A 27600-nucleotide genomic window follows, 5' to 3' on the forward strand; every position below is an offset into this window, starting at 1 on the left:
TAAGCCAGTGGGACATTCAATGTGCTCCTCCACTAGTATATCTACTATCACTATTGCTGTTAAGGTGGAACCATACCCAAGTTTTAACTTAAATCTCTGTTAAAGTATTGTTGGGATGGATAACTATAAAGTACTAAAATATTTATCTTTGATGGTGAAACGGTTTGCCAAGGCTTCCTGCAACACTAGTCACATGATCTAGTGCTGAATAGGAGCATGATCCAATCTAAACTCTGATTCATCCCTTCAACATAAATCAAAGTATTTGGTCATGTGAAAGCACTGAATGAGCCTAGAGCAATATTTTCTTCAGGAAGGCACTTAAACCCTTCTATTGTTCTTCATTTGTTAATCAGCCTGACAGTTGAGATAGTTATAAGTTTATATTTGAGTATAGGTCAATATTACAGAATTGCAGTTGCAGTTTTTCCCGTCAGTGAGTTGGTTTTCGACACAAAAGTGTAGGCAACCCAAGCACTTTAAATGCATGTTCTGAATAAAGTGGCTGAGCAAGAAGGGTTGTCAAGGTGAGGGAGCCTGTCTATAACAAAATGTTGCTACAGCAGCACAATTTCCTAAATGTAGACACCACCATCAGTACATAAAAGAGCTGATGCTGGACCAGTAAACTTGGGTACACACTACAGATGCCAATTCAGACCTGAAGGCCCTCAATCCACAACACAAATCATGCACATCTCTATAGGTCACTTATGTTTAACTATGCATTGTGGGATGTGGGAGCCTGCCAAAGCTCAAGTAGGCACTACAGGTCAACCTATTCACTGAACCATGTAGTTTCTTCAGAATCCCAAGATGTTTTCAGGTCAGAAAGGAGACATAACACACCCAGTGCATTCTCGGCCTGCTACAGGTCACCGGCCAGTTTGGAAATCCTTAAATTTCTCCAAAGAGAACTATCTGGGCTATCAGAGCATTTTGTTCCTTAGTACTGCTGTGGCAATAGTAGACAGTGTAGTAAATGCAGCTCCCATCCCTGATACCAAGAACAATTTACCTACACTATTCCCCATCCATTGATGGTCACAGATGTCCTATCTCCTGCCAAATGGAAATGGTGCAAGGATGCAGATTCTGTAATTTTTTGTTTTTCCTATTTTCAGTAAATGAGGAGGCAGCTAAAGGGCCATTTGACAAGGCCACGTGTTCCCAGTTACCTAAAGAAAAAGCTGTAAAAAGAAGGGAGAATGAAATTGTGGAATAAGCTGGTAATGTAAGCACGTATAATCTGATATAACCAATGCAAAATAGCAGAATATGTCCTATTCGTTTGCAAACGATCTTTTAAGGAAACTTATATAATCTTTGATTATCTGTGGAGTACTTTCAGAATGTAACTAGCATACCTAGCTCACCTCTGAGACCTGGAGCAAAGAAAATCAAGACATATTGCTGCATTGCCTGGCACTATCCTTATGCATTTTCTAATGTGTTCAGCAGTTTCAGTCACCGATGTGGTTTTACAGGACATTACTGGTGAGGTGCAGAACCACCCCAAGCTGTTTGGGCTTCAGATCTTTCAGGGGAGCTGAAGAACAGTTTATAGGTTAGACTTATCCTGCAGAATAAAATCCAAAGATACTTGTGTGAACAACACCACCGTTCCATGAATTTATTCATACAGCATTACATTTATGTTTGTCTTTTCTTTAATAAGAAAGACATGCACTTAAACTTTGTGAGCAGTTGTCCAATGCCTGTGACAAGGCTTTCACGAGAAGAAACAGCCTTGGCTGTTCTAAGTAACAATACTATACTTTCATATGACATGTATTTAGCAAATGTGTTGATTCTATGGATGAATAAATGACTATTATGTGATGGATTCCTAACTACTAATACTCATACAAAGCACCTGTCACCTCCACAAACCGATGACTAAACTATTATTATAAAAATACTAGTTAAGTCCACAAAATGGCCTTGTTGCTTGTAGGCAAAGGTGAACATTAACCACAGCCATGCATTTCCCTATACAATGTCTGACATAAATATGTATATCTATTGCTGTTTTATTTCATACTTTTGTGACCATATGATTTAAAAATAGTTCTTCATTCTATACATAAAGATTGGGGTTGTATGTTCTAATTACCACCACTAGAGGCTGCTGTCGCACTGCAGCCAGTGAGGGTTGTATGTGTAGCACAATAAATGTCCAATTCTGATATTTTAGAATGGTACTGATTCCTCTCTCTTTTTAGTTTGAAGGCAATGTTTCCATTTCTGGAAATATAATGCTTTAGCTAAGAATAACTTTCAAGACTTACAGGGCTATTCACTAAAGGGTGAAGTGTTTTAGGAGAGGGACAGGAGAAGCAAACAATGTAGGCCAAAATAGCTGAACTGGAAAGTGAACTGAATTGGAGAATTTTTACAAATCAGCTATTTTGTCCTAGATTGTTCACTACTCCTGCCTTCTCCAAACTCTTCACCCTTTTGTGAATAACCCTGTAAATGATCATGGCACAGAGAGAACACACAAACCTTCCATTAAGGCGCAAAGAGCAATGTTGTTCAGTAACTACTAGTAAGTAATCACTGATCAACTCATTTATCTATTAAAAGCTGGAAGTTTGCTAAAGGTCGCTGTCTGTTGCTGTGCGTCTATCATTTTTGCACTGCTTTTTTCTTTCTTTTGAGCAGCCAGTATGAGATCTGCTTGACAATATAAAACATAGAACAGAATCATGCAGGGATGCAGGGCAACCAACTACAGGTTTGCCTACTTTCAAGAATAATAGGAGTGATTCAAGAAAGCATGTGCAACACTTTTCTGGTGTTATGGCCGTATTAGGAAGTACTGCGCCACATTTTTGAAAGCTGTTCGACAATTTTCATGCTATCTCTAATATGTGAGACAAAGTCATGCGCCACACTTTTACATTCTGGCTCTATGGCTGTGACAAATTCATTAAGAAATACCGCCATATTGGTAATAAGAAAAGTGAAGGTAATAAGACCTCTTCCATGTCGGAGTAAATTGTGTCAAACATGTAAGTATTGTGTGGCAGATAATATTTTGTCAAAAACTCTGCAACCGATTCATATACATCTTACAGCTGAATCTGTTGCAAGTTACACTATTTGTTGCAGAACGGGAGACAGATTTCTAATGACAGTCTATGACCCTCTTCGTAAATAGAGATGAGTCTGGGATTGGTGCGAACCCAGTTTGCCCAAGCCCGCTGAAAATTGTGACTGCCAATCCTACCACCTGGCCCGATCAGTGTAACGGAAGTTGTAGCAAGGGCATTCCCATGCCTCTTTGTGATGCATCGCTGCGGGGAATGTGCCTTTTCAAAACTGTTTTTTTGGACGGTGGTCACAGTTTTGAGCAAGTTTGGGCAGACTCAGGCCCAGACTCATCACTATTTTTGAATCTCAGGGAATGTGTGCAGCTTTTCTCAGTACCAACTCTCTGAAGTAAAATGTCTGAGTGCCTGAATGGTTGTTGCTGTAGCTGTTTGCACCATGATGCTTGGGACCCCTCACATGTGGGACATACTGTATATCTGTTATGACAGCGTTTGCTTGCAGCACCACCTGCTGATGATATATGGTATTACAGTGAAAATTCTCTACACTTTAGTCCTCTAACCAATTCAAATGACAGTAGAGTTCCATTTTCAAATAGGCAATTCCATGTTTCATGGACATACCTTTTAAATAAAGAGTAAACTAAATTTTTCTCCAAAAGAAAATGTATTGATCACTACAAATGAAGCCTACTTTTTTATATGTCTTTAAACTCTCTTTTTAACACTTGTACCTTTTCTATACATCACTAAAAATGGAGTGTAACATTTTCTGAAAAGAAAGGGACCAGCAATGAAACATATGTGTACATTCTTTTTATAGGTGTCAATACTAAATCCTCTTCTGAATACATTTGTTCATAGTTTTTATTTTTAAGACAATTCCTGTCTAGGTCTGTAGCACTCATTTACTGTATTGAGATGGGGCTGCACAGGCTTTTTTCTTTTCCCCATCACATACGGTAAATTGCAGAAATCACCTGCTCTCAAACATCAGGGCCATATCTTCTTGGATCTGCTTTTATTTAAAAAAGGGAAGGAATTTGATGGGAAACATGAATCTAATTACCAGGCAGTAATTAAAATTAGAGTTTTAAATGGCTGAATATAACCAATTAATACTTGAAAAAACTTTCCTTAAATACATGTCTTCAGTTCATTACCAGCCTAGTAATTGGCACGCTTGAAAATACTGAACTGCATTATGATAACTGACAGTGCAGCTTATACACAGCAAAAGATTGAAGGCTGCACTACATCATGGAAGCTGAGAGATTTTGTGTCCTGGATCACTCTTAACCGTGGCATGCTAAGGTGTGGCCACATACACACAGACATTAAAATTCCAATCGGCATTGCTCCCATCAGATAGGAACACGGGCAGTATATAGAAAGGGATGAACATTTTCTAAAATGATTGTGGGGTTAAGTGGCCGATTTTGATAAAAATAGTGTTTAGCAGATATCATCTTTAAAGAAGAACACTGGGCAAAGAAAAAACATATCCTTGCAGTGGGTCTACCCCACATTGCAAAGGTTACGTGCTTATTTTGTCTAGGGGACTTAAATAAAGCTGTTTTACTTACCTGATCCCAGCTCCTGGGGCAGTCAGCGCTCACCTCTCTTCCCCTCTGCTCCTGATGTTGGAATGTCCCTGGGCATCCTGATGTCTAATGCAATGAACTAGCATGAGTCCTGATGACGTCAGCAGTCCTTAGACTGTCAGAGCGAAGGGGAGAAGTCTAGCAGCCTGGAGGGAGATGGCAGGACTGAGAATCAGGTAGGTAAAACAGCTTTATTTGAGTCCCCTAAACAAAATGAGCACTTAACCCATGCAGTGCAGGGGACGCTTTTTTTTGTTGCCCAGAGTTCTTCTTTTAAATGTGCCTGCAGCCAAAACGTTTAAATGTTTTAAAATTTTGGATAGGGTGGGCCGTGATTAGAGCCCCTATTGGGATTTTACTGCTATCTGGGGCCCCATTAGAGAGATTTCCCCTTAGTTTCTGTCCTATTGACAGGAAGCAAGGATACATTTGCAACAGTGACATAAACCTGCAACAAAATGCTGGTTTTTTGCCTTTCTCTACTGTACAAAAAAAACATTTTTGTTTGTCTGTGTTGCTGTTGGACATTTTCCTGTACATCATGTCTTCTAACACAGTTGTAAACAGGACAGTGAGTGAGATAGAATCTCTGCAAGGAGCCCTGAATAGCAGTAAAGCCCAAAAAGGGCCTTTATTCCTCCCTCCACTATCTGGATGGACCTACACTGGCATGATCATAACTGGAATTCCATTTTTTTTATTCTTTTTTGCACAATTGTCCTAGGCAAAACAAAAAAAGGCACAAATCATATTTATCTATCATTTTCTTATTTTAGACACACATTCCTAAAGTACAGTGAAAATCAGTTCAGAAGCATTGTATCACATTGCATGGACAGTACATTGTATATGTACTTTTAAAAGTCATAGTCATAGATGTAAATGAATACATCTGGGAAGTAAAAAAAAAAAAAAGATTTCAAATGACAACTGCACACTGTACAAATAATTCAGGAGTCTGAGATAGACATACGCAAACACACATACAAAAAAAAAAAAGTAAAATTATAAAGCTTGTAAACAGACAATCTGAAATACACGTTATTCATGGAAAAATATCATAAAAAAGTACCACTCTGAAGTAAAACTGCCTGAGTTTTCTTCATTCGCAGTTTTAAGAGGAACACTTGAGCACAACATGGAGCTGTCTTGATAAATATGTGTGCCGAGCACTACAAATGTCACCAGGGTCTCCTTGGTAGGTAGAGCTTCTGTTGTGCTTTCTGAGCGTCTGAGGTGAATCTTAAATCATTTGGCACCAAAACTATTTTGGCCTGCGTGGGAAGAACAGCTCTTCATTCCTCACTTCCGGTGGATGAAAGTTATTTACTAGCCATCATTTATTTATTTGGACTGTAGAGATTTCTTTATTTCATTGACATCCATCTGAAAAAAAAACAGCAAAGCATTTATTTTTTATGAACTTTGGCTATCAAAGAGGAAGCAAAAAGTTAACCAGGAAAGAATAAAATAAACAGAATTCTATAGAAAAATCATTTGAACAAAATGATACTATAAAAAAAATACAACCCTCCATGATCGTTTTTCTAACTATACAGCTACATGGAGTGTCTGGATCGTTCCCTCGGGTACTGTACAGCTATGAAACCTCTTTGCTTTTTAAGGTTGAAAAGGGCAGCTTTCCCTGGCTAGGAAGGAGTTAAGCCTTGCCCCAACAGGTACACCTACTCTCTCTAATCATTAGCCTGCACCTGATAGTGACTGAGGGGTGACTGAGAGATCCATGCTGGACTGGATGGATGGATACAGACTGGAGAGCATCTGAATATCTGTGGAATAAGGTCTGGCTAAAAACTGTATACATACAGTATATACACACAAACACACACACCTTTGTTTTGTCTCCGTCTTTACCTAATTTTTACCTCGGCTGTTTTCTAAGGCATGCTTTTGCTCACTTACTATCATTATGTCAGCCAGCATCCCCTGTCCTTTTTTTTTTCATTCAGCAGCAGGTAATCTTACGGCCAGCATCTGAATGAAGCCAGGGATGAGTCACTGGTTGCTAAGTCGCCATCAGCTGCACAGCTGATAGCCTCTTGGCAACCAGTGATGTGTCTGAGTGGGCAGAACCAAATGGGAAAGTTGGGGGACTACTTCCCTCATCAGGTCTGCCCTGCTTGTGACTGACAGCAGACATTGGTGGATTCCATAGTCAATAGCGATTCTGCTTTTGGCTATGGAATCCACCCATTGCCTGTTGTCAAATCAGCAGCAGAGCGGACCTGATGGGGGAACTAGTTCCTTGGCATACCCAGAAGGTCCTGCCAGCTGTCAGCATCATTGGTTGTCAAGGGTGCTAACAAAATGCTGAGAGCCTAGTTCCCCCATCACGTTTGCTTTGTTGCTGTATCCATAGTCGGGATCCACCACACTGCCTTCTTGAAAGCTGGCTCTGCCCATTTAGAGCTGGAGCCAGCAGTGCCCGCCCTCTCCCCTGTCGGTCCTCCAATGAGCGCTGGAGGAAGGGGTGAAGAGAATCCCTGTGGGGAAAGAAGACTGACAGTCACCGCTCTCTGCACGGAGAAGCTGTGAGCTGAGCGATCAGTGGTTTGTGATCACTTTCAATCTATAGACCCGGCATGTGACACCTGCAATGTCACATACCAGTTCAAACTATTGTGAAGAGTATATTTTACTCTCCCAATAGTTCTTCTTTAAAGATTAAATCGAGCCAAACCTCCAAAACTTTAGTTTTTAGTCTAGAACAGAGTAGATAACCCTTTCATTTTTCTTTGCAGTAAGGACAGTAAATGAGGCAAAATCACTCCAACGGGGTCATGGACATCTATATATCTACTTGACCTAAGTCTATTCAAAGCTACAATGAAAGAAAATTTAGTAAGGAGTCTCAGAGTAATAGTTTTTATTGAATTTTTAACAAGTTTATGCACAGCAAGTACAGGAAATAGCTTAGCTTGTAGAGCTACATTGTCAATGTTACAGTATACAAGGCTTCTATAATGCTACAACAGTGCAATCTTCCATAATTTCACGAGTCAGAGGCTTGCAGCCAAGAAAGACTGTGCACAGAGTTGTCAACGGGCAAAAGGTAGTTTAGAAATGTGGGAGGGGGTACAGTCATCCAGGTCAATTTGATGAGCCATGAAAAGCATTTAATGGTTCAGTAGGAGAAATTGAGATTTAGGTGAACCTTTTGCTTTGTCGTACATGGCACAGAACAGAACAGACTCAGTTTAAGGTCATGATGCATTACTACAAACAGGCAGATATTGGTGCACACTTTACCTGTAATCGTAGACGAATCTTCTTTTCCTCGTCCAGTTCCGACAACAACTGTTTTATCTCTTTCCTATGAAATAAACACAATGATTAAAGCTGTTGTACAGCTTACTGAAGCAAATTGCTAAATGTATTACTGTCATAAGGAACTTTTATTTATACATTGTGCTGAAATGAAGTTGTTATATCAAAACCCAGTCTGGCACAAAGCATAAATACAGCTGTAAAATAATTCATTTGTATAAAAAGCAGAACATTAGACGTCGAACATAAATATTGCATCAACCCTTAATACTGTAAAATCAAGGAAAATTTAATAAACAAAGTAAAGTAACCCATAATAAAGGTACCACGTTTACCTTCTAAGTGATAGAAGGTAACACCTGTGGAATGTTATGGGTTGGTGCATACGAATGCTCTTTGCAAAAGTATTGTACCAAAGACTGCATTTTTAGTATAAAGTGAATGCAGCCATGATGTGGCTTGACCCAATATTCATCCTATGTATCCATTAGATGCTAATGACATTCCTGAGGTATAGGGTAGATTCTACCCCATAGAAAACCGACAGAACATACAGCGGTCTACAAATGGCTGCCTTGTTTACATCCCAGATATATTTTAATGTTTATGTCTACCCACATTTTTTGGGGGGATTCTTGGATAGAGAGGGAAAGGATTAGAACCTGTGTCAAAGTTTATTGCTATGCAGGCTCCATTAGAGTGCTTCACACACACAGTTACAAGAGACAAGAAGTGAGGGAAAATCTGCACCAGGGACAGCAATTAAAATTTGACTGGAGTTCTAGCCTTCTGCTACTCTATAAAAAAAAACAACATTTTTTTATTTGTCTACGTCGCTGCTTGCGAACTTCCTGGTGAAACCTTTGTCAAGGTGACAATAAGTAAGCAAAATCTCTCTAACAGAGCTCCAGATAGCAGTCAAATTTGACAGGAGTTCTAATACTTCCCCATTCTATCGAAAATAAAAAATAAAACATTTTAGTCAAATAAAAAAATTTAAGGAAGAGCTCCTGATGAAGTATAACAATTCAGTCATATATATGTATAGTCAAAATAATAAAATAATAAAGAATATTCTTCTTCTGTAGGTTCAGGATAAACTATAAGCTATGGCAATGAAACTTTCTCCAGTAGTGAACCCTGACCCATCAGCAATTACTAAACTGAAGTGTATACTGTAAGTCTGGAATGAGCAGGCACCAATATGGATCAATGTAGAAAAACTGAGGGGATATTTGTGTACTGAGCTTCTATACATAAATATAATAGCAAGAATGTATTATTAGTAATTCTGGTAGTATAATTGATCTAGCATTTGATCGCCATCCTTTTGAAAAAGCTCCAAAGGGCCCTACAAATAGTTGAATGCGAATGGCTTTAACTAATCATTTCCTTCTCTCTTATGAATTCATATTTTGGGACATAATTGTTTCCACTTTGGTTTTTCTTCTCGCTGACATGGCCATAATCTATAAAGGGAAATTACTGGCTCCTATTAATGGCAAGCCAGCCAATAATTAGAATACCGCTAAGTGGGGAGATTAATTAAATCGGATCTTTTGAAGCTATATGAGGACTGGATAGGAACTGCACAATAAGCGCTGTGAATGTGGAAAATAATCAAACTAATAATCAGAATTAAGATCAGAGCACTGTGCTCCATCATGGATCATTTTCTTTTCTGAAATTACTTTTAATTTTAGGTACAGACACATACATACACAAATGCGTACCAGAACATTTGCACAACTATTAAATGACCAAGCATTCCCGTAGGCTTATTCATGATCTCTATGAATAAGCCTACGGGTGAAACATGTGAGAGGTTGTAGTTGGTTGGGGGTGTGCAGTGCTGGCATTCGTTGCTTTATACACTTTTATTCACTGATATACTGGATTTGCTGTGAATTTCAATAAAGTCTGCAGTATTGGAATTCTCTGGATAGTGCGGTCTGTTCGTATACTACTACATTCCAAGGTGGAGACGCACCTATTGGACCAGCACCTGGGGAGTCCTGATGGTGGCTGAGGAATTGGAGCGGTGAGATCTCCTTTGGCTCTACCAAGCATTCTAAATACAAAGTGGTGGCTAATATCAAGATACATGTGTGGATGTTACTGGATTCTGTCTTAGCTAACAGGTTAAACTGTGATATCCATCATGCTGGTGCCCACCCGTCAGCAGCATTAATGTAAATGCGGTATCTCCTTTCTGAACTGTGGATTGTGATCCTGTCTTTGCCTTTTAACCTACAACAACCAATCAGCCGCCACAGATTGAAACATAATACACAGCCCAGGGAAGGAATGACTACACGAGTGCCACTGCTATTAATGAACAGAAGAAAGTAGTCAGTCCATCCAGGGGTAGGAGTAGGCATCACAAGGAACTAGTGATATGGAACAAAAAAACTCAGCCTATTTGTTAATCTTATGTCATGCTTTAAAAAGTATAACTGGCATTAGAGAGCAATAATGGCATGCTTTATGTTTTGAAAAATTCTTATTTCTGTGAAGTGACTCATTTTTCAAGTGTTCCAAGCTGAATTTAATAGGTGTCATGTAGGGCAATGCAAACATGGTTATTAATCCTCTTATACAGTTTCTAATAGAGACCTGAACCTTAGAAGGTGTTAGATAAGGTTCAACAGCAGTCAGAACTGTGAGCTGGCCATTATTCTTAGTGGATATGCGAGTCCCCACCATCACTGCCATTGACCTAGTAGCAAGGTTACTTTACCATCCCCTCAATGCCAAACACATCAACAAAAACTATAAAAGTTAATATACTTACCGTACCCCCTGCTTCCACCCTGACGGAGGTGATGTCACACTCCTTTTGATGAGATCCTGGATAATGCTGAGTATCCCAAATCGTGTGAGATGACACCTTAGTACAATGCAGGAATGTCTTCTTGTGAGATCTGGTCTACTAATCATTCCCCAGGATCTCGCCAAAAGGCATGTCACACTTGCTTAGGCGACACAGGTGGAAGCTAGGGGACAGCTAAGTATATTTAATAACTTTTTCCTTACAGTTTTTTTCTATTTACTGCAGTGTTTTGTCATGGGGGGCAAAGTAAATAAGCAGGCTTTGCATTTTTAGTGCAAGGTCTGCTTTAAGAACATTTGATTGCAGAAGCTTAATTTAGTATTCCTAAACAACAACAACATCAACACTGCCATTACATGACATGATTATGGTAGTAGCAACATAGTGAACTAGGACCCACCTCCTATTTTGCATTAAGGACCCTAGAACAGTTTTTAGGCTACTACCCACGCTGTAGGTTTCTTTTGTTTTGGTGGTGGAACTCTTCAATAAGCTTTACTTTGTAAATTTTACAACAGTTAGTGCACTATCATGTTATATTAAGCACAATGGGTTCTCCTTCTCCCTTTCTCCGGTGGGCCCCAGATAACCCAGTCTGCCCCGATAATATATCCCTATGGTACCAGCATACAATCATGATAATGGAGGCCCTGGCATCTCGTATAAGCAAAACGTTTACCGATTCTGATACTATAGACATTGCTCCTACAAGAAATATATGGATTAGAAAGGAGGAACTAACTCCAATATTGCATCATAAATGGCACATATGTTTCACAGTTATAAACCTATCTATGTACAAGCTTTGATGTTAGAACACCTATCTGTAAATGTTTACATAGCAGTGCATACTTTTGCTGGTCCTTCATTGTCTCGATGATGCTTCTCAGCTCTTTGACTTGTACTTGTAGCTCTTCCAGTGGTGACTGATTGATTTCACTTTTGTGTCTTGTGTCTGGACTACTAAAGGACGGAGAGTTTGATCTGTGACTGCTTGAGGTGACAGAGTGGAATGCTGATGGTGCACCGGAAGCCCCATGTGAGAAGCTAACACTTGAAATTAAACCTCCAGGTTTTGGGGGCAATGCAGCTCTGTTTTCCGGCAACTGAAAAACAATAAGTTCAGCTTAATAAGGGTTACAAATCCTAATAATGTAAATAAAATTAGACAATGTCCTATATTGAAAATTAACCTCTTCCATGCCCATACAGGGCAAAGCAACACGTTCACCTGCTCTCAAAATGCACACACCCACCTTCTCTTTGCTCCCCCAACTTTCCATTGAGGGAAGGGAGATAACCAGTACTTCAGGGTATGGCAAGTATAGAACTCACTCTTCTTCCTCCCTCAATGCAGTGTTGGTAGCCTGAGCAGCCAACCACCATGCCCCAGCACTGTCATATGGGGTGAGAAAAGAGCCTGTGTTAACTCCAACCTCAGCAACCTGGAGATTCCACAGAGCTTCTTTGTTTTATAGCAGCAGGGCAACAAAGGGAAGTATGTATAAGCAGTGAGGAGATAGGGTGGTATTTAGGTAAACTTGTTGTTTTTCCATGCATGACCAAAACACAGATTCATTTTTAAAAGAACAAGTCACAAACAGATATGTACTATAATCTACATCTCCAGTCATTATTTAGAATATTTTTTATTTTTTGGGGATGATTTTATTTCTCACTGTTTACTTGTTTTCTATAAGGGCTGGTTCATACCATATCCAGTGCATTCTAGCACGATTCATGCCTGGAACGCACTGTATCACATAAACCAAACATTGGAAAAAAAAGCAGACACGCTTCCCTCTCACCCACAGTGCGATCGCCCGCACTGTACTTTAATGTGTACCTTACCTGATGTACACATTAAGGAATCACTCACCCATAGACCAGGCTTTTCTCTGCTCTAAGGGCTAACTGTATGGAGCTACAGAGACAGTCATGGACTATGTTCCTCACCATCCCACCTAAATTTCTATCCAACACACTATGTAACCCCAAGAGTTAAACAATTTGCACAGCCATTCCCCTGTGAATCTTTATGAACAACAAATAGACACAAAACCAAACGGTCTCACATAAATTTACTTTTCTGGTCAAAATACATGTAATTTAATAGTGCATTCCATTGGATAGCGCTAAGGAGCATAGGAAATAAGTATTTATTCTAGTGGCTAGAATACAGTATTATATTCAACCTGAAAAATAAGTATACCTAAGAACGTTCGTTTTTGTGTCTTTTCATACAGAAGGAACATTCATACAGAAGGAACATTCAGAAAGATTTGCAGGGTGAATGGCTTGGCAAATTGTTTATAAACAGACCCCTAAGTAACATGACACATGCTTGTAAATGCATCTTTCCAACAACCACATAAGCTTTGCAGCAAGTCACTCTGACTTACCTGTGATGCTGTGGCAGGTCGGGAAGATTTCTTGGATGGGTCTACCGATCTTTGTGCCAAGTTATTAAGTTCTTCCTTATCATCCTCTGGACTGGGAGAATCAAAAAAATCTGGGCTGGAAAGAGATGACTGCAGGGGAAAAAGCAAATAAAAAAAAAAAAAATGAAGAAAAGAGTTCATCAGACATGAAACATATGGCGTGTACACCCTAGGATAATTCATCCTACATGGAGTAATATTAATAGTTTGCAATAAAAAGGTACATTTTGGTTAAACTGGAACTCCAATATATGTAATATAAAATGTAGGGACCCTGCCTTAAGCTGGAGTGTCCCTAGTCTAAATGTAGTGTTTACAGCTAGGTTAAAGCCAGTCTGAGCTCTGTTTATGTTATCTGTATTCATTGGGTTTCTCCTAAGCCCAAGGCATTGATTGTGTCTGCCTGCTGCAGTTGAGTGTCTTTCAGTAGATAGAGAAGTTACAGTGTTTTGGCTAATAAATAATTATTCTGCCTTGGCCAATCACTAAGAAGTTTCTTTCAGTGATGTGAGCTAGGAAAGAGGATACATATTTGTAGTGACCTTCTGGAAGGATCCTTCCTTCCCAGGCATTGCCTGGAGAGGACGTCTTTGTGAAGGGCCCAGTCCTCGCCTTGCAGGCTGCTGCCTGGGAAGGATGTTGCTGCGACAGGTCTAGCCCTTGCCTCTCATGCCTCTTTGCCTGGAGGAGAAAACTGAAGGGAAGAAAGTGTTTGTTTTGTTTTTCTAGCTCCCTGTCTGGCCCTAGAGTATCCAAGCTGACCTGTGTCAGAGGCTTAAAGAGTCCTAAGATGGCCTGAAACTAAAAAGTTGCTGCCTGTCTGGGCCTATAGATTGCACACTGGCCTGTGGCAGAGGTATAAAAAAAATCCTAAAGTTGACATGTAACAGGGGTAAAAAGATACTGAAAGTTAATAGTCCACCTGGGCCTAAACAGTTAATTCTAGAAGTCTACCGTGCAGAAGGATTTTTGCATCTGCTTTTGGGTGTCCTGTAACCCTAAGACAATTGAACCAATAAATTACAAGAAAAAAGACTGAAGGATCTGATCTGAAGTCTGTATGTCACCAACAGTGGGTCAGTGTATTGTTTGGGTGCATCTACAGAGCAGATCATTATTATTATTAAGATAAAATAATCTGCACTCTTGGAAAGATAAGGCTAAAAAGTTAAAATACTAATCCTAAAGCTGCTATGAATTGGTAAAATATGATGTGCAAGTGATAACACAGCGCTAAAGGTGGATTCCGTAAGAAAGTAGGTGTAAAATATAAATTAATATATTGCCTTGTTCTGGAGGTATATATATATATCCACCGAACTGGGGGACTAGTTACCTCCTCAAGGTAATTATTATTAGCAGATCAAGGAAGGAAAGAAAGCCCGTTAGAAATCCAGCAACCCCTACTGCTACAAGAAATGCTACAAGAATATTAATCTATGTCCACTATCAGACTCAGGTCTTTGTCTGTCAAGTGTGTTAGAACAAACCTTTTTAAGGCTAGCATAAAGACTCTGGTATATATGCACACTGTAATTAAAAGACATATTTCATATTTTCCATGAATACTTGACTGGTTAAAAGTGTGTTTTTAATTCTCTGGACATCAGCTATGCAGTAACTAGGTCCCATGATCTCAATTTCCTTCACTGACGTATCTTCATTAAAACATTTTCCAAGTGAATAGGAATGTTGCCCCTCAGAACTGCATTGCATACACTAGACCTACCGATGTTAGAGACTGTGATGGTGGGCGCCTCCCACTGGATTTGGGTCTTGATGCAGTAGGGTGACTTAGTTTCTCTCCGACTGTCACTACAGAATCAAAGCCTTCAACATCTGAAAAATAATGGCAGAATTTGTCAAAACAGACAAAAAACGGATAGGCTGAGCATAGTGAACCCTTTCAGCACCAGAGGTAATTTATGTGTAGTTGCCTAGGTCAAATTTAGCACTGTCACCATGTGTCCGTTCACTTGGCTATAACTCTATGACTAATTTTCATATTTTTTATTTGGTACACAATTTTAACAAAAGATACAATTTTGTTTTCCTTTTGATTACATTTTTATTTTTGTGAATAATGTAATTGTATATGACAATTACATTATTAAACAGAGGCACACTGCTATCTTCACAACAATTCTGGGGTTAAATTAATTCTAGGATTAAAGCAATTTTGACTCTTTAAACTGCTAAAAAATACCTTGGAGGCTAAAGCCTGGAATCCTTCAAATAAATACAATAGTTAATTATGTTGGAGAATTACAACAGTGTTCATTGTCAGAATATTAAAATAGAAATTGATAGATAGATATACAGTATTTCGTATAGAGGCAGATATAATGAGTACAGTAGGTTACGAAAGACATACATACAAGCAAAACAGTTACTTAATAGAAAACTTATGCAATAAGATTATCTAACAGTTCATGAGCTCTAGGAGCTCAGAGACAAGGAACACAGGAAAAAAAACTCTAAAACCACATAACTGTGCAGAGTTATGTATTATGTGAGTTATATAATGATATATTTGTTATTGTGACATATGATTGTGGCACTTTTTATCTACAGTCAGAGACCAAAAACAAATATTGGAATCGTTATACTCCCAGAGAGACCTTATTTAATAACAACTCCTTTATCTCAAGATTACCAAGGCATGCTTACACTCCCTTTAAACCTTTCTCTGCAACTTTTCGTTTTTCTTGGCTTTTTCTAAATTAATTCATATCAACTGACCAGATAAAAGCCCTCTCTATTATTGCAGATAACAATTTTACCGTGGGAGAGGGTGTCCATTAGCGAGCTTCAACCAGCTATCCCGCTCTGTGCGCATAGCCTCATAAGGCAGTTTCCCCTTTCTTTTGCACTGTAGTGTCAAATAGCCTATTTGCATGATCAGACCCAGTGCCATATAGTCTTTAACTCTTAGGGTGCATGCCAATGTCCTCCCAATTACAAAAAGTGATGCCATGTTTTTTTTTTAACACATTGATTAACAGTATTTTTTACTGTCCCTATTTTCATACATACTAACCAGTTGAAAGAATGCAATACAATCTCTAATGCACAATTCAGTAATGATCTGTAACTTCTTAAAGGAACATTCACTGTAAGAATTAGTATGTTGTACTTTGAGGTTGCTCATTTAATACGCAAAAATATAATAAGAACAGTTTTGTTAGCTGGCTGCAAAAAAAGTGCAGATTTCTCAAATGCACAGTAACATTTACTGATTGCAAAAGGTGCATAGTATGAGTGATGCATTTTTTCTAACTATGAAAGGGGGTACCCAGATGCGGATGAGCCGCCCTGCCCACAGACCCCCACAACCACCGGGCCAGGGTTGTGGGGAAAAGACCCTTGTCCTCATCTAGATGTGGACTAGGTGCTTTTCCAGGGGGTCCCTGGCCTAGTATGGTGCAGGGAGGGGCGTTTGCTCATCCCCCACCTTTCCTGACTTTTTTTTCTCGATTCTTTAGTATTGGGGTCCCCCTTAAAATTCCTACTAGACCTAAGGGGTCTGGTATGACTTTTAGGGGGAACACCACACATTTTATTTTGATTACATCAGCAGGTCCCCCTTACATTTCTACCAGACCAAAAGGGTCTGGTATAAATTGGGAAGGGGACCCTGCGCCATTTAAAAAAAAAATTCTATCTTTTAACAGTTGGCAGGCAGTCGATCGGCTACATCCTTCGGCTGTTTAGTGAATAACCCCCAAAAGGTCTTCATCACAGTCACACACATGCACACACTTCCAAAGTGGATAATGTAAAGAAATGGGTACAACCGGAGAGATGGGCACAGGCATAGGAAGGACACAAATCCCATGCAGCTAGTGTACCTGGTAGGAATATAACCTATGATCCCTAACACAAGACTATAATATGAACCAGTAAGCCACGTTGTTCATATAATGTGCAAGCTTCTAAAAGTGTGCATACAAATATATTACTACAATTAGCTTTCTTGAGTTCTGAAAACGCCGACCCCTAACGTATGTATAAATGTAGCATGAATCTTCTTTAGACATGTTAAACTTACCACAGATCAAAGCGTCAAAAAGCTACATTGCCAGGTAGTAAAAGTAACACGACCCTTATAAAACAGCATGGATGTAGTTTACAGGAGTCATCACAACAGCAATATAACCACTAATATACAAAAAAGACACAAGGAAGTCTCTGGCAACACCCTCTACTCCCCTGTCCTTGCTGTCCTGTCCTGTGCTTGTCTTTCTGATTACACCGTTACAAAATTCACAATTAATTTGCTTCTATTTATTGTACATAACTTCACAGCCAGCAAAGACAAACAATCAAAACACATCTATGTAACATAGTTGTTAGTGGTGTTCCCCAAGGTTCAGTGTTGGGTCCCTTACTGTTTAACCTATTTATAAATGACATAGAATTGGGGATTAAAAGTACTATTTCTGTGAGAGCCTGCTTATGGGAGCAGGAAGGAATTTTTTCCCCTGTTGGAGCAAATTGAACTATGCTTTATAGGGGGTTTTTTTGCCTTCCTCTGATCAACATTGGATAATTATGGGCCTAGCGTTCTGTTTAGGCTTTTCTTCTTTTTTCTCTATAGGTTGAACGCGATGGACTTGTGTCTTTTTTCAACCTGACTAACTATGACTATAACTTAGACAAGATGAACTATCTACATTGCTTTCAAAGCCAAACATACAGACAGGGGCCTCCCTACCTTTTTTGTCACCTTTGGTGGTGGAGGCGGGGCTTTTGGGGGCGCTGCGTCCTGCTGAACTCATGGCAAGCAGTGACGTCACTGAATGCCAGGAGCATGGCGGGCCGCTGTGGCTGGCTTCCCACCGACTTCCTGGTGACCAGTGATATCACTGGTTGCCAGGAGCTTGGCGGGACACCAGCAAGAGCGCCCGAGAGAGATATATATATATATATAGTATCTCACAGAAGTGAGTACACCCCTCACATTTTTGTAAATATTTTATTATATCATTTCATGTGACGACACAGAAGAAATTACACTTTGCTACAATGTAAAGTAGTGAGTGTACAGCGTGTATATCAGTGTGCATTTGCTGTCCCCTCAAAATAATTCAACACACAGCCATTAATGTCTAAACCGCTGGCAACAAAAGTGAGTGCACCACTTATATATACACTTATGTGTATATATACACATCCTGCTGGATTCTGCCTAAACTGACCATCCAGTGCTAATTTATGGATTTCTGTATTCAGGATATTAGGTTCAACCTGGACAACACTGATGAAAATAGTTCAATGAAGAGCACTATAGATAAGGCTGGTGCTGCATAACTAACACCCAGTACACAACAGCATAGTTTATGTCCTCTTGAAAACATTTTACCTGTAAAGCATCATATTTCACAAGCATTTACAGTGCAGTTACAGCACATTTACAATGCATTGCTCAGTTTTAACCCTTAAAGCACCCATACAGTTATTTATGTGAGCGCTGAATATAGCTTTGAAGCAAAACATCAGATGAAAATAACAGCGCACAAGATAAAATATAATACAAAAACAGCTGACAATATTCATCCGCGATCCAGAGCTATCCCCCACAGTAGTTCCTTTCTGCTACCTGTAAGTCTGATGGGCAGCATTATTCAATCCACTTCCTCTGAGCACAGACTATCATAGGCCTGCTTCTAGCCTAAGCTCATCTTTTTGCCACTGATCTTTCTCCTTCTTGTCAGCACATGAACGTATTGACTCAGGCTGCTGCTTCTTCCAGTTACATTGGAGCCCTGCTGTACAAAGATTGCAGGAGGCCTAAACTGGGTCAAATTCAGGTACTTACATTGCTTATATTAAAAAATTAACACACACACACATACACATATACATATACACATATATATATACATATATACATACACACACACACACACACACACACATGTATACAGAGCTACTTTAATTTGTGTTTTTATATCTGCCTAGTGTTCAGTTTTAAATAGGCATTTTAAAAGGCTTCATCAGTCATCTAGCAACTTTCAGCAATTGTCTACAGCATTCCAGGACCCAAGCCTGGAGTGTATAGATACCTTTGTCTCTGTGCAGTTTTTCAGCCCAGTTTCTGGAGCCACAGCCCAAAATTAATTCTTTATATATTCCTATACATTTGCAGACAGATGATTCAGCCTCTCGATATGTGTGTGCTCCTGAGTAGGCGTTAGAGAAACCTGCGTGAAAATGACTATGGATGACTATGGGTTTCAAACTTCACGCACATACCAGATATCAACACATTTTTCAGATTTCAATAGCTTCATAAAATATTAAAAAAATATTCCGTGATGAGAAATACTGCAGTTTTTGAGTTAGATTTGCTTCTTCAGTTATCTCCTTCCTCTGCCAAAATCTAATCTGAGGCCGTTTAACTGAAGTGTCTAATATCTTCGTGTCAAACATGGAAAAAGCATGAAGCACTTACTTATGGACCGTTATAATTAAAAGTACTAATCCACAGGCTGGGTCAGTTTGGAAGGAGAAGAAGCATGATTAATCCTTACAGTAATGACATATTTGAACAGCACGACAGCTTTTCAAATTGACACAGAAAACAGCCATAAACAAGAAGAGCTAAAAAAGCGCTTTATATAGCAACTACAGTCTTTATGAGTAAATCTATAATACGATAATGCAAATGCATGTGAATTTGTATTACTTTCTACAAATGTCTATTTATTGCTTTCTATTGCAACTTTAATTTAGGGAAATGGGCTGAAATTAAAGCTTTATTTTCCAATACGTACTAAGGCAAGAGTTCAGGGCATAGCAGCAGGGTTAGAAGAAATAGCGACCATAAGTAGGGCCCTTGGCTCATCATGGGGGTGGTGGTTAGTAGTGAAGAGCCTGTGCTTGGTGTGAACCCAGTTGGCCTGAGTTGGTCCAAGTGCACTCAAAACTGTCACTGTCAACTTCTCCTCCTGGCCCAATCAGTTGCGGAGGGGTGCATTCCCTGACCCGCATTTATATGTCACAAAGGGGTGGGGAATGCCCCTGCCGCAGGTGCAGCCACTGATTGTGCTGGACAGGGGGTAGCAGTGACAATTTTGAGCAGGCTTAGGAGAACTCAGGCGAACTTGGTTGCATGAAGCCCAGGCTCATCTCAGTACAGCTGACATGTATGGGCAGTATGGTGTCAAAGTGGTTGTAGATTTGTGTTCAAACCTCACTTGGGACTTTAACTGTATGGAGTTCATATACTCTCTGCACCTAAAACAACCCTTGTATACTTTGTATCTTATCCTTTTTAACATCCTTTTCATCTGTCCATTGTTGGGCACTCAACCGAATCTAACCTAGTGACTATAGACAGCTTGACAATTCACTACCAATGCGCTGCACATTTTCTATCAGAATGAAATTTTATATTCCGAAAACATAGCAAAAAAACCCTCTATATTGGAGATGCAAATGCTCCCTTGTTTTACATATATAATATAAATATGTTGAAGGCATGAATATTCACTGTTCATAATACTACAGTATGGTTAAACTAGAAACTAATGGTATATGATTACAATCAAGCTGTGCAAGCTTAATATGTGTAGGTAATTTGAACTGCAAGCATACATTATATCATATCAAGGAAATTATACATATAGTAGAATAATCAAAGCAAGGATTAGTTTCACATGGTCAATGCTAAGAGAAGATGTATTCCTTTATTGCACCCAGACTCATGAAATACTACATCCATGCTGTTCAAGCAACAATTAACCCCACTACTATCCATTAATGTATACAGGATTTGTTGTACAATACTGGCCTACAGAAATTATTTTCACAGCACTCAGATGCTACACATAAAATAGATGTACATGCAATATACATGCAGTATCCTAATTATCTGGGAGTGAGAATCACCACCTCTTACTCTTCTTTATTTAGCACAAAATATATCACTCCATTGCCTAACAGGATAACTACATTCCAGGGAGAAATATAATCTGTCTGGGTTAGGAGGGATTGCATCAGTTAAGAGGATGCCACTGCTGAAACCGATGTAATACTTTTGTACTCCCCATGAAAATCCCCTACAGGCTTTGCACGAAAAGATTAATAACCCTATATGGTCCTCAACCAGACTTTCAGTATCTTGTCAAACTATGTAAACTTGGGAGTCCCAAATGTATTGAAATACAATCTTTCAGTTTAAACTACAAAGAGATCTTCACCCAACCCATCCAAATATTATAAAACAAGAATACAGCAAGTGCATTGTGGTAGGTTGAATAGGTTAGCTAGACAGATTTAAATATTGGTAATTTGGTAAAGCATGTATATTTAAAAATGTGAAAGCAATTTGAAAACAGTTATTATACAATGGTGCATTTGGATGTCATACAAATGGTGCTTGGTTTCCATTTGAAAAAAGGTTTTACCTCATAATGGCGGATCACAATGGTGCTGTGAACGCAAGTACATCATAAATAGCATGTGCGGGATCTTGTCGCCATATTTCTAAAATCACAATATGTAAAAAAAGAAATATTTGGAGGACATCCAGAAATACATTTCCATTTATAATAAAAGTAACAAAGGGTCTCTTCTTCCCCATTCTCCTAGATTCCCTTCATTCTGCCCCACTCACCCTTTTCCTTGCCCTCTTTTCTCACTTTTTCATGACTCTTTTGTCATACCCCTTCTTGGTATTTAGTGTTTGCCTTTCCTTTTCAAGTACCCCATATGTTAACTTCCTCCCCTTCTTTCCTTTTGCCTTCCCTTTTATTTTATTGATATTAATGCCTTATTAGCATCTCCACAAGTATCCAGGCCTTATTCTGCACGTGTCCCTGTATACTTGCACTACAAGATTATTATTATTATTATACAGGATTTATATAGCGCCAACAGTTTGTGCATCGCTTTACAATATAAGGAAGACATTACAATCACAATACAATTCAAGACAAGATGGTAAGGAGGGCCCTGCCCGGGAGGGCTTACAATCTAAAAGGGAGGGGCAAGTGATACATGAGGAGGTAGCTGTGTGGGGATGAATTGTTTGAGAAAGTGATTGTTCAGTGGTTAGGTTGAGGTGGGATAGGCTTCCCTGGAGAGATGAGTCTTAAGGGATCGCCTAAAGACAGTCAGAGTGGGAGATAGGTTGGGGAAAAGAGTTCCATAGGATGGGAGAGACTTTAGTGAAGTCCTGGAGGTGAGCATGGGAAGAGTTGACGAGGGAGCTGGAAAGCAGAAGGTCTTTGGAAGAGCAGAGGGGACGGTTAGGGTGATACTTTAAAACCAGGTTTGAGATAAAGCCGGAGGGCAGAGTTGTGGATGGCTTTGTAAGTGGTTGTTAATATTTTGAATTTTATCCTTTTTGGGCTATTGGAAGCCAGTGTAGGGATTGACAGAGGGGGTTGCAGACACTAGCAGCTGAATTCATGATAGACTGAAGGGGGATAGCCTGTGTAGAGGTAGGCCAATGAGGAGGGAGTTGCAATTGTAACAAGTGAGTGGATGAGTAATTTTGCGGTTTCATTGGTGAAGGAGCGTATTTTGGAGATGTTAAGAAGGGGAAGGTGGCAGGATTTGGATAGTGATTGGATGTGGAGAAGAAAGGTGAGGTCTGAGTCAAGGATGACACCTAGGACCTTGGCATGGGGGGAGGGTTGGATAGTTGTGTTAACAACTAGTGATGGGCTCGGGCGTGTTCCCAAGCGCCTCGTGCCGAGCCCGCCAGGAAACCGTCAGCGCGCAGGGCCAATCACAGGCACTGAGACTTTTACCGATCTCTGCAGGTGCGGACCGGGAACATGTCTCAGTGCCTGTGATTGGCCCTGCGCGCTGACAGCGAGAAAATATAATGATCTCAGTTTTTGAAAGGTTGAGTTTTAAGAAGTGTTGTGACATCCAGACTGATGTGTCAGTTAGTAGATTAGTGACACGCAAGGACACTGAGGGGGTGAGTTGTGGAGTAGAAAGAAAGATTTGAGTGTTATCGGCATAGAGATGGTATTGGAAGCCATGTGAGGTTATTAACTGACCAAGGAAGGAGGTGTAGATAGAGAAGAAAAGGGGTCCAAGTTTAGAGCCTTGGGGGACCCCTACAGAAAGAGGAAGAGGAGTTTAGATTTGTAGGTGACACTAAAGGAGCGCTTGGATAGGTAGAGAGCAGAGCGCTGTCAGCAGAGCCGAGCCTTGTAGGCCAAGTGAGTGTAGAGGAGGAGAGCCGAGAAGTGTGATTGCCGCTCTCGATCACTGGAGCGGGCACATGGTAGTGACAGCTGTACAGATTCTTCTCCTTGGCCGAGGAGGAGAAGAATCTGTTCAGCTGGCACTACTATGTGCCCGCTTCAGTGATCGTGCAGTTCGTCGGCTGCCGGCAGCTTCCTCCGCCCACTTTAGCTGCTATAGGCTATAAAAGGAAGACTGCAGGATCACCATTGGCCGGCTGGAGACTACAGGAGAGCGGGTCCTGGGGAGAAGACACAAGGAGTCTGCTGGGAGGTTCAAATTAGGAAATGCTGGAAATATGGCTGCAATCGCCCCCCACCACCACCTGGAGAGCAAGAGAGCATGAGGGCAGAGAAATCACATCTGTGTGCACTGTAAGTTCTCGTTCTTTCTGCGTCACATCTGCTGACCTCTGCATTGTGCGTCACACCCTGACCTCTGCACCAAAGACTGATGTGACTGGCTCAGTGTTCTCTGTACAGTACTACGATATATGTTAGAGCTATATAAATGTAAAATAATAGTGTGTGACTATGGGGGGACATTAGAGTGTGAGCTCCTTTAGTGCAGAGACAGCTGAGAAAAATGGGCCAGTGAGATACAGTTCCGGCCCCCCCCCCCCCGGGAGCAGAAAGGGGGGGAGCCCCGAGAAAAAAATCTTGCACCAGGGCCCTTTGTTCCTTAGGTCCACCACTGACTGCAGCTCTCCGCTGTCAGCATATAGCGGGCAATAGCACGCTATATGCTGACTTTTGGTCATAGGAGTACATTAGAAAATGTACTCCTGTGACCCAAAGAAGAACTATATAAAAGTTTGGCCATAGTTATGTTTTAAGGCTCCAATGGGTAAGTTTAGGCCACCTTTGCCTATCCATACATAGGGATTGATTTGCTCTAAGCAAGTAGGCTCTTCATTTTTCAATAGAATTTTTCCTTTAGTGAATAGCGTGAATATGGTGAAAATTTACTTTGCAAAGAATACTAAATCACTTGCAGCGGAAAAAAAAAAGGAAAGTATTTTTGCTTGCACATGATTGGATGGTGGATGGTGGATCCAAAACTTCACCCACTTCACTAAGCTAAGTGGAAATTTCTTGATATTGTAAAAATTCCCTTGCAACGTGAACAGCCTATTTGCAAAGTGAACAGACAATTTTCCTTTAGTAAATCAACTCCATGGAATATTATTTATTGTTTATTTTGACTTTTGCAAAAAGGTAACATTTTTGTTTGGTTATTTACATGTTACCTATGAAATTCTGTATAAAAATGTCTATGGATTTAACTAGTGTTATATCTAATATTTAGCATTGATAAATGCTAAATATAAAATATAATAATAATATAATGCAGTTAGTTCTTTGAATCATGCTCACAAACAGGTTAATTGTAGCAAACACAAATATTTAAATCCCTTCTAAATGCTGTCAAATACTTTTTAGACTCGGAATAGGTTATCCTAAGAATTAGAAGTCGTGAGTGCATCTGACTGCAGCATGATCACATAAATAAAATGTATACTGTATGTTGGTTTGTACCTCACCATGTTAAGGATCTTAAAAAGACACAGTGGCTGTGTAGGGATCTACCCTGACTGACTGATATTCTCCTTGCCAGCACCCACCTGCTACTCTTTCCTCCTTCACAGCCGTCACCATATTCCTTAGTGTTGGTTGGTGTTGGACGCAAGAGGGAGCGGTGACATCACTGCTTCCGTCATGTGATAATGCTCGGGCCTAGCAAGCGGTTTATAGACCCGAGCACTCATACATGGGAGGAGGTCATACACATACTCAGAAGCACAGAGTATGTTTGATGGCTGAGACAGCAGAAGGAGCAACAGGGGGAGCACTACTTCAGTATTCGTGATTAGGATGGGGGAGGGATGGCTCCTTTTCACAGATGCTGTCTCTTTGCCCGGAATGGCCAAGGTGACAGTGTCTCTCTTTAACTGATAGAAGAACAAGGATCACCAGTACTTTACATCTTTATTGACGAATACTCATATCATAAAAAAGCGACATTTCAGGGCCACATAGGTCCTGGTTTGTCTGATGAGGGGACCCTATGTGGCTCCGAAACATCACTGTTATGTGATAATATGAGTATGAGTCAATAGAAAACATTTTGATCATTAGTCTTGGAGTGACGGTGATCCTTGTTCTTCTTGCATTGAACGGCGCCCGGCGTTTTCCACCTCAGCACCCACCAATCCTCAGGGACTTATCGGTTAGGAGTGCGATGGGCTTTGAACATTAATCTCTTTAAGGCTGCATTCGCACCTAAGAGACACCTATTACGCACGTCGTACGTGCGGCTTTTGTTAGTATTTTTTGTGCGTTTTTAGGAGCAGATTGTGGCATATTGAGCAGATTGTTGCATACTGAGCAGATTGCGAGCTGATTATGGCATATTCATGTGCATGGGCAAAACGCGCTGAATCTGCTCAAAAGTAGTTGCAACGCGCGTTTTTCAAGCGTTTTCTATTGAGTCAATGGAGAGAAAACACGCTAAATCTGCCCCAAAGTAGCTCATAGTATTTTGTGACAGACGTATATCTGACTGCCACAAAATGCCCAGGTGTGAACAGGGGACTTAGAACTGAATGGGATTCCTGGGGTTGAGCGTTTTATTGCGCTGATTGACAACATGCTTAGGTGTGAATGGATCCTTACTGATAACCCTACATAGCTAAAGATTTTCCTTCTTTAAAGGTGATTGGAATTAAAATGTGTGTTGCCCAGAGTACCAATCAAGTGTGTGCTTTTTTTTTCACAGATACCAGAAAAAAAAAACACAAAAAAAACCTCTAGTGATCGGCTGCAGCGATCAGAATGTGTTGGGAAGTGCATAGCCTAACCAAGCAGAGTGGGAGATATAAAGTTGAGAGAAACTGATGTGACACATGTAATACTTTAGGAATACATTACACCATGTACTGCAGAGCTTGCACTGAGAAGGGGATGGAATAGTGACAGTGCAGACATGCATTCTACAACTACAGCAAAAGACACTCTTGGAACAGAAAGTGGAGAGAAAGCCTTACCCTCATCAATTGAAGAAGAGTAGTTACCCATGGTAAAGAGATGCAAATGAGGAACGCTTGATGGAAAATGAATGGAAAAGAGAAGCATCACTTATAATAATGGTATAATACAGACATGAAAATGAAACAGAGACAGCAGGGCTTGATTTCTGATTGTCTCCAGCTTGGAATCACATGGCTTATCTTCAAATCCACCTTTTAGGCCTGATTTTATTTTCCTGTATCTATTCAAACGTCTTTCGCCTTATTTTCACCATATGTCCTATGTAGACTATGGTTGGATCCATTTATCCATGAGGTAATGAAATGTGTATACTACAACTATATAAATAACAATTAAACAATAGCAATTAAAGTGCCATTAAGAGACACGAATTACATACTGTTATGTCAGCTATTATACTTTTTATCTCTCTACATCTCCACACTGCTGCAGATTGAAACACTAAACACTAAGAAACATGTTGCAACGCCATTATTTGGTTGAGCATTTATTCCATTTTATCAAACACAATAAAAAGTGCTTAAAACTATGCTGTAGACCCTACTTTGTTTTTATGTCATCTTTACAGCTAATAAAATGATAGCCAATTTGGCACTTTTCATACAACACCAAGAAATAAATTCCCAGTGCAATACAAATGAAACATTTCCCACTTCCGCATCCAGTAGAAAAATGACATCTGCGTCCGTAGATTATCCCCAAGGAGCGTGACAATGCTAATTTATAAAACTGAGAGTAAAATGTATAAACTGACAACAATGCTTATTTTCCATTCAGCAGAAAAAAAGGAGTTGCAAGCTCTCTATAGATAAATAAGATCAGCCAGGATGATAGCATAAACGCAGCAGAGTCTCAGCAGCCCCAATAGAAAATATTTAAAGGGTAACTCCTCTCGAAAAAGCCTGCAATTTCTCTGTGGAATCTCAACCTGAGTTTTAAATCTGCCTGTTTTTGTTATTTAAAAAGCTTTCTACCCACTTCCACTGCATAAAATATGACCTTGTCAGTCTGAACACATGATTCTGTGCCAATCCCTCATGCAGCGCCTCTTCTCTCATTTAAGATGTCGGTGTCGGAACTACCCCTGTCATCCTTATCTGAAATTTGGGGTAT

General features: G+C 40.0%; 1 protein-coding gene and 1 long non-coding RNA gene across 2 annotated transcripts in view; one reads left to right on the plus strand and one right to left on the minus strand.

Moving 5' to 3' along the window:
• Positions 1–229: 229 nt before the first annotated feature.
• On the plus strand, positions 230–20376 carry LOC108785716. Its single transcript, XR_001941149.1, has 3 exons — positions 230–347; positions 16588–16593; positions 20365–20376. It is a non-coding gene; the product is annotated as an uncharacterized LOC108785716 (long non-coding RNA).
• Positions 5320–27600, minus strand: part of SH3KBP1 (SH3 domain containing kinase binding protein 1) — a 281799-nt gene continuing 259518 nt past the window's right edge. Inside the window, exons 14-18 of the mRNA XM_018554851.1 lie at positions 14955–15064; positions 13187–13315; positions 11637–11890; positions 7934–7997; positions 5320–6049 (exon numbers count right to left, since the gene is read on the minus strand). Of these exons, the coding sequence (XP_018410353.1) occupies positions 6008–6049; positions 7934–7997; positions 11637–11890; positions 13187–13315; positions 14955–15064 (599 nt within the window). The 3' untranslated portion in view covers positions 5320–6007. The remainder of the gene's footprint in view (positions 6050–7933; positions 7998–11636; positions 11891–13186; positions 13316–14954; positions 15065–27600) is intronic.

Source organism: Nanorana parkeri, unplaced genomic scaffold (genome assembly GCF_000935625.1).
Source record: "Nanorana parkeri isolate BGI_ZX_2015 unplaced genomic scaffold, ASM93562v1 scaffold175, whole genome shotgun sequence".
NCBI classification, from domain to species: domain Eukaryota; kingdom Metazoa; phylum Chordata; class Amphibia; order Anura; family Dicroglossidae; genus Nanorana; species Nanorana parkeri.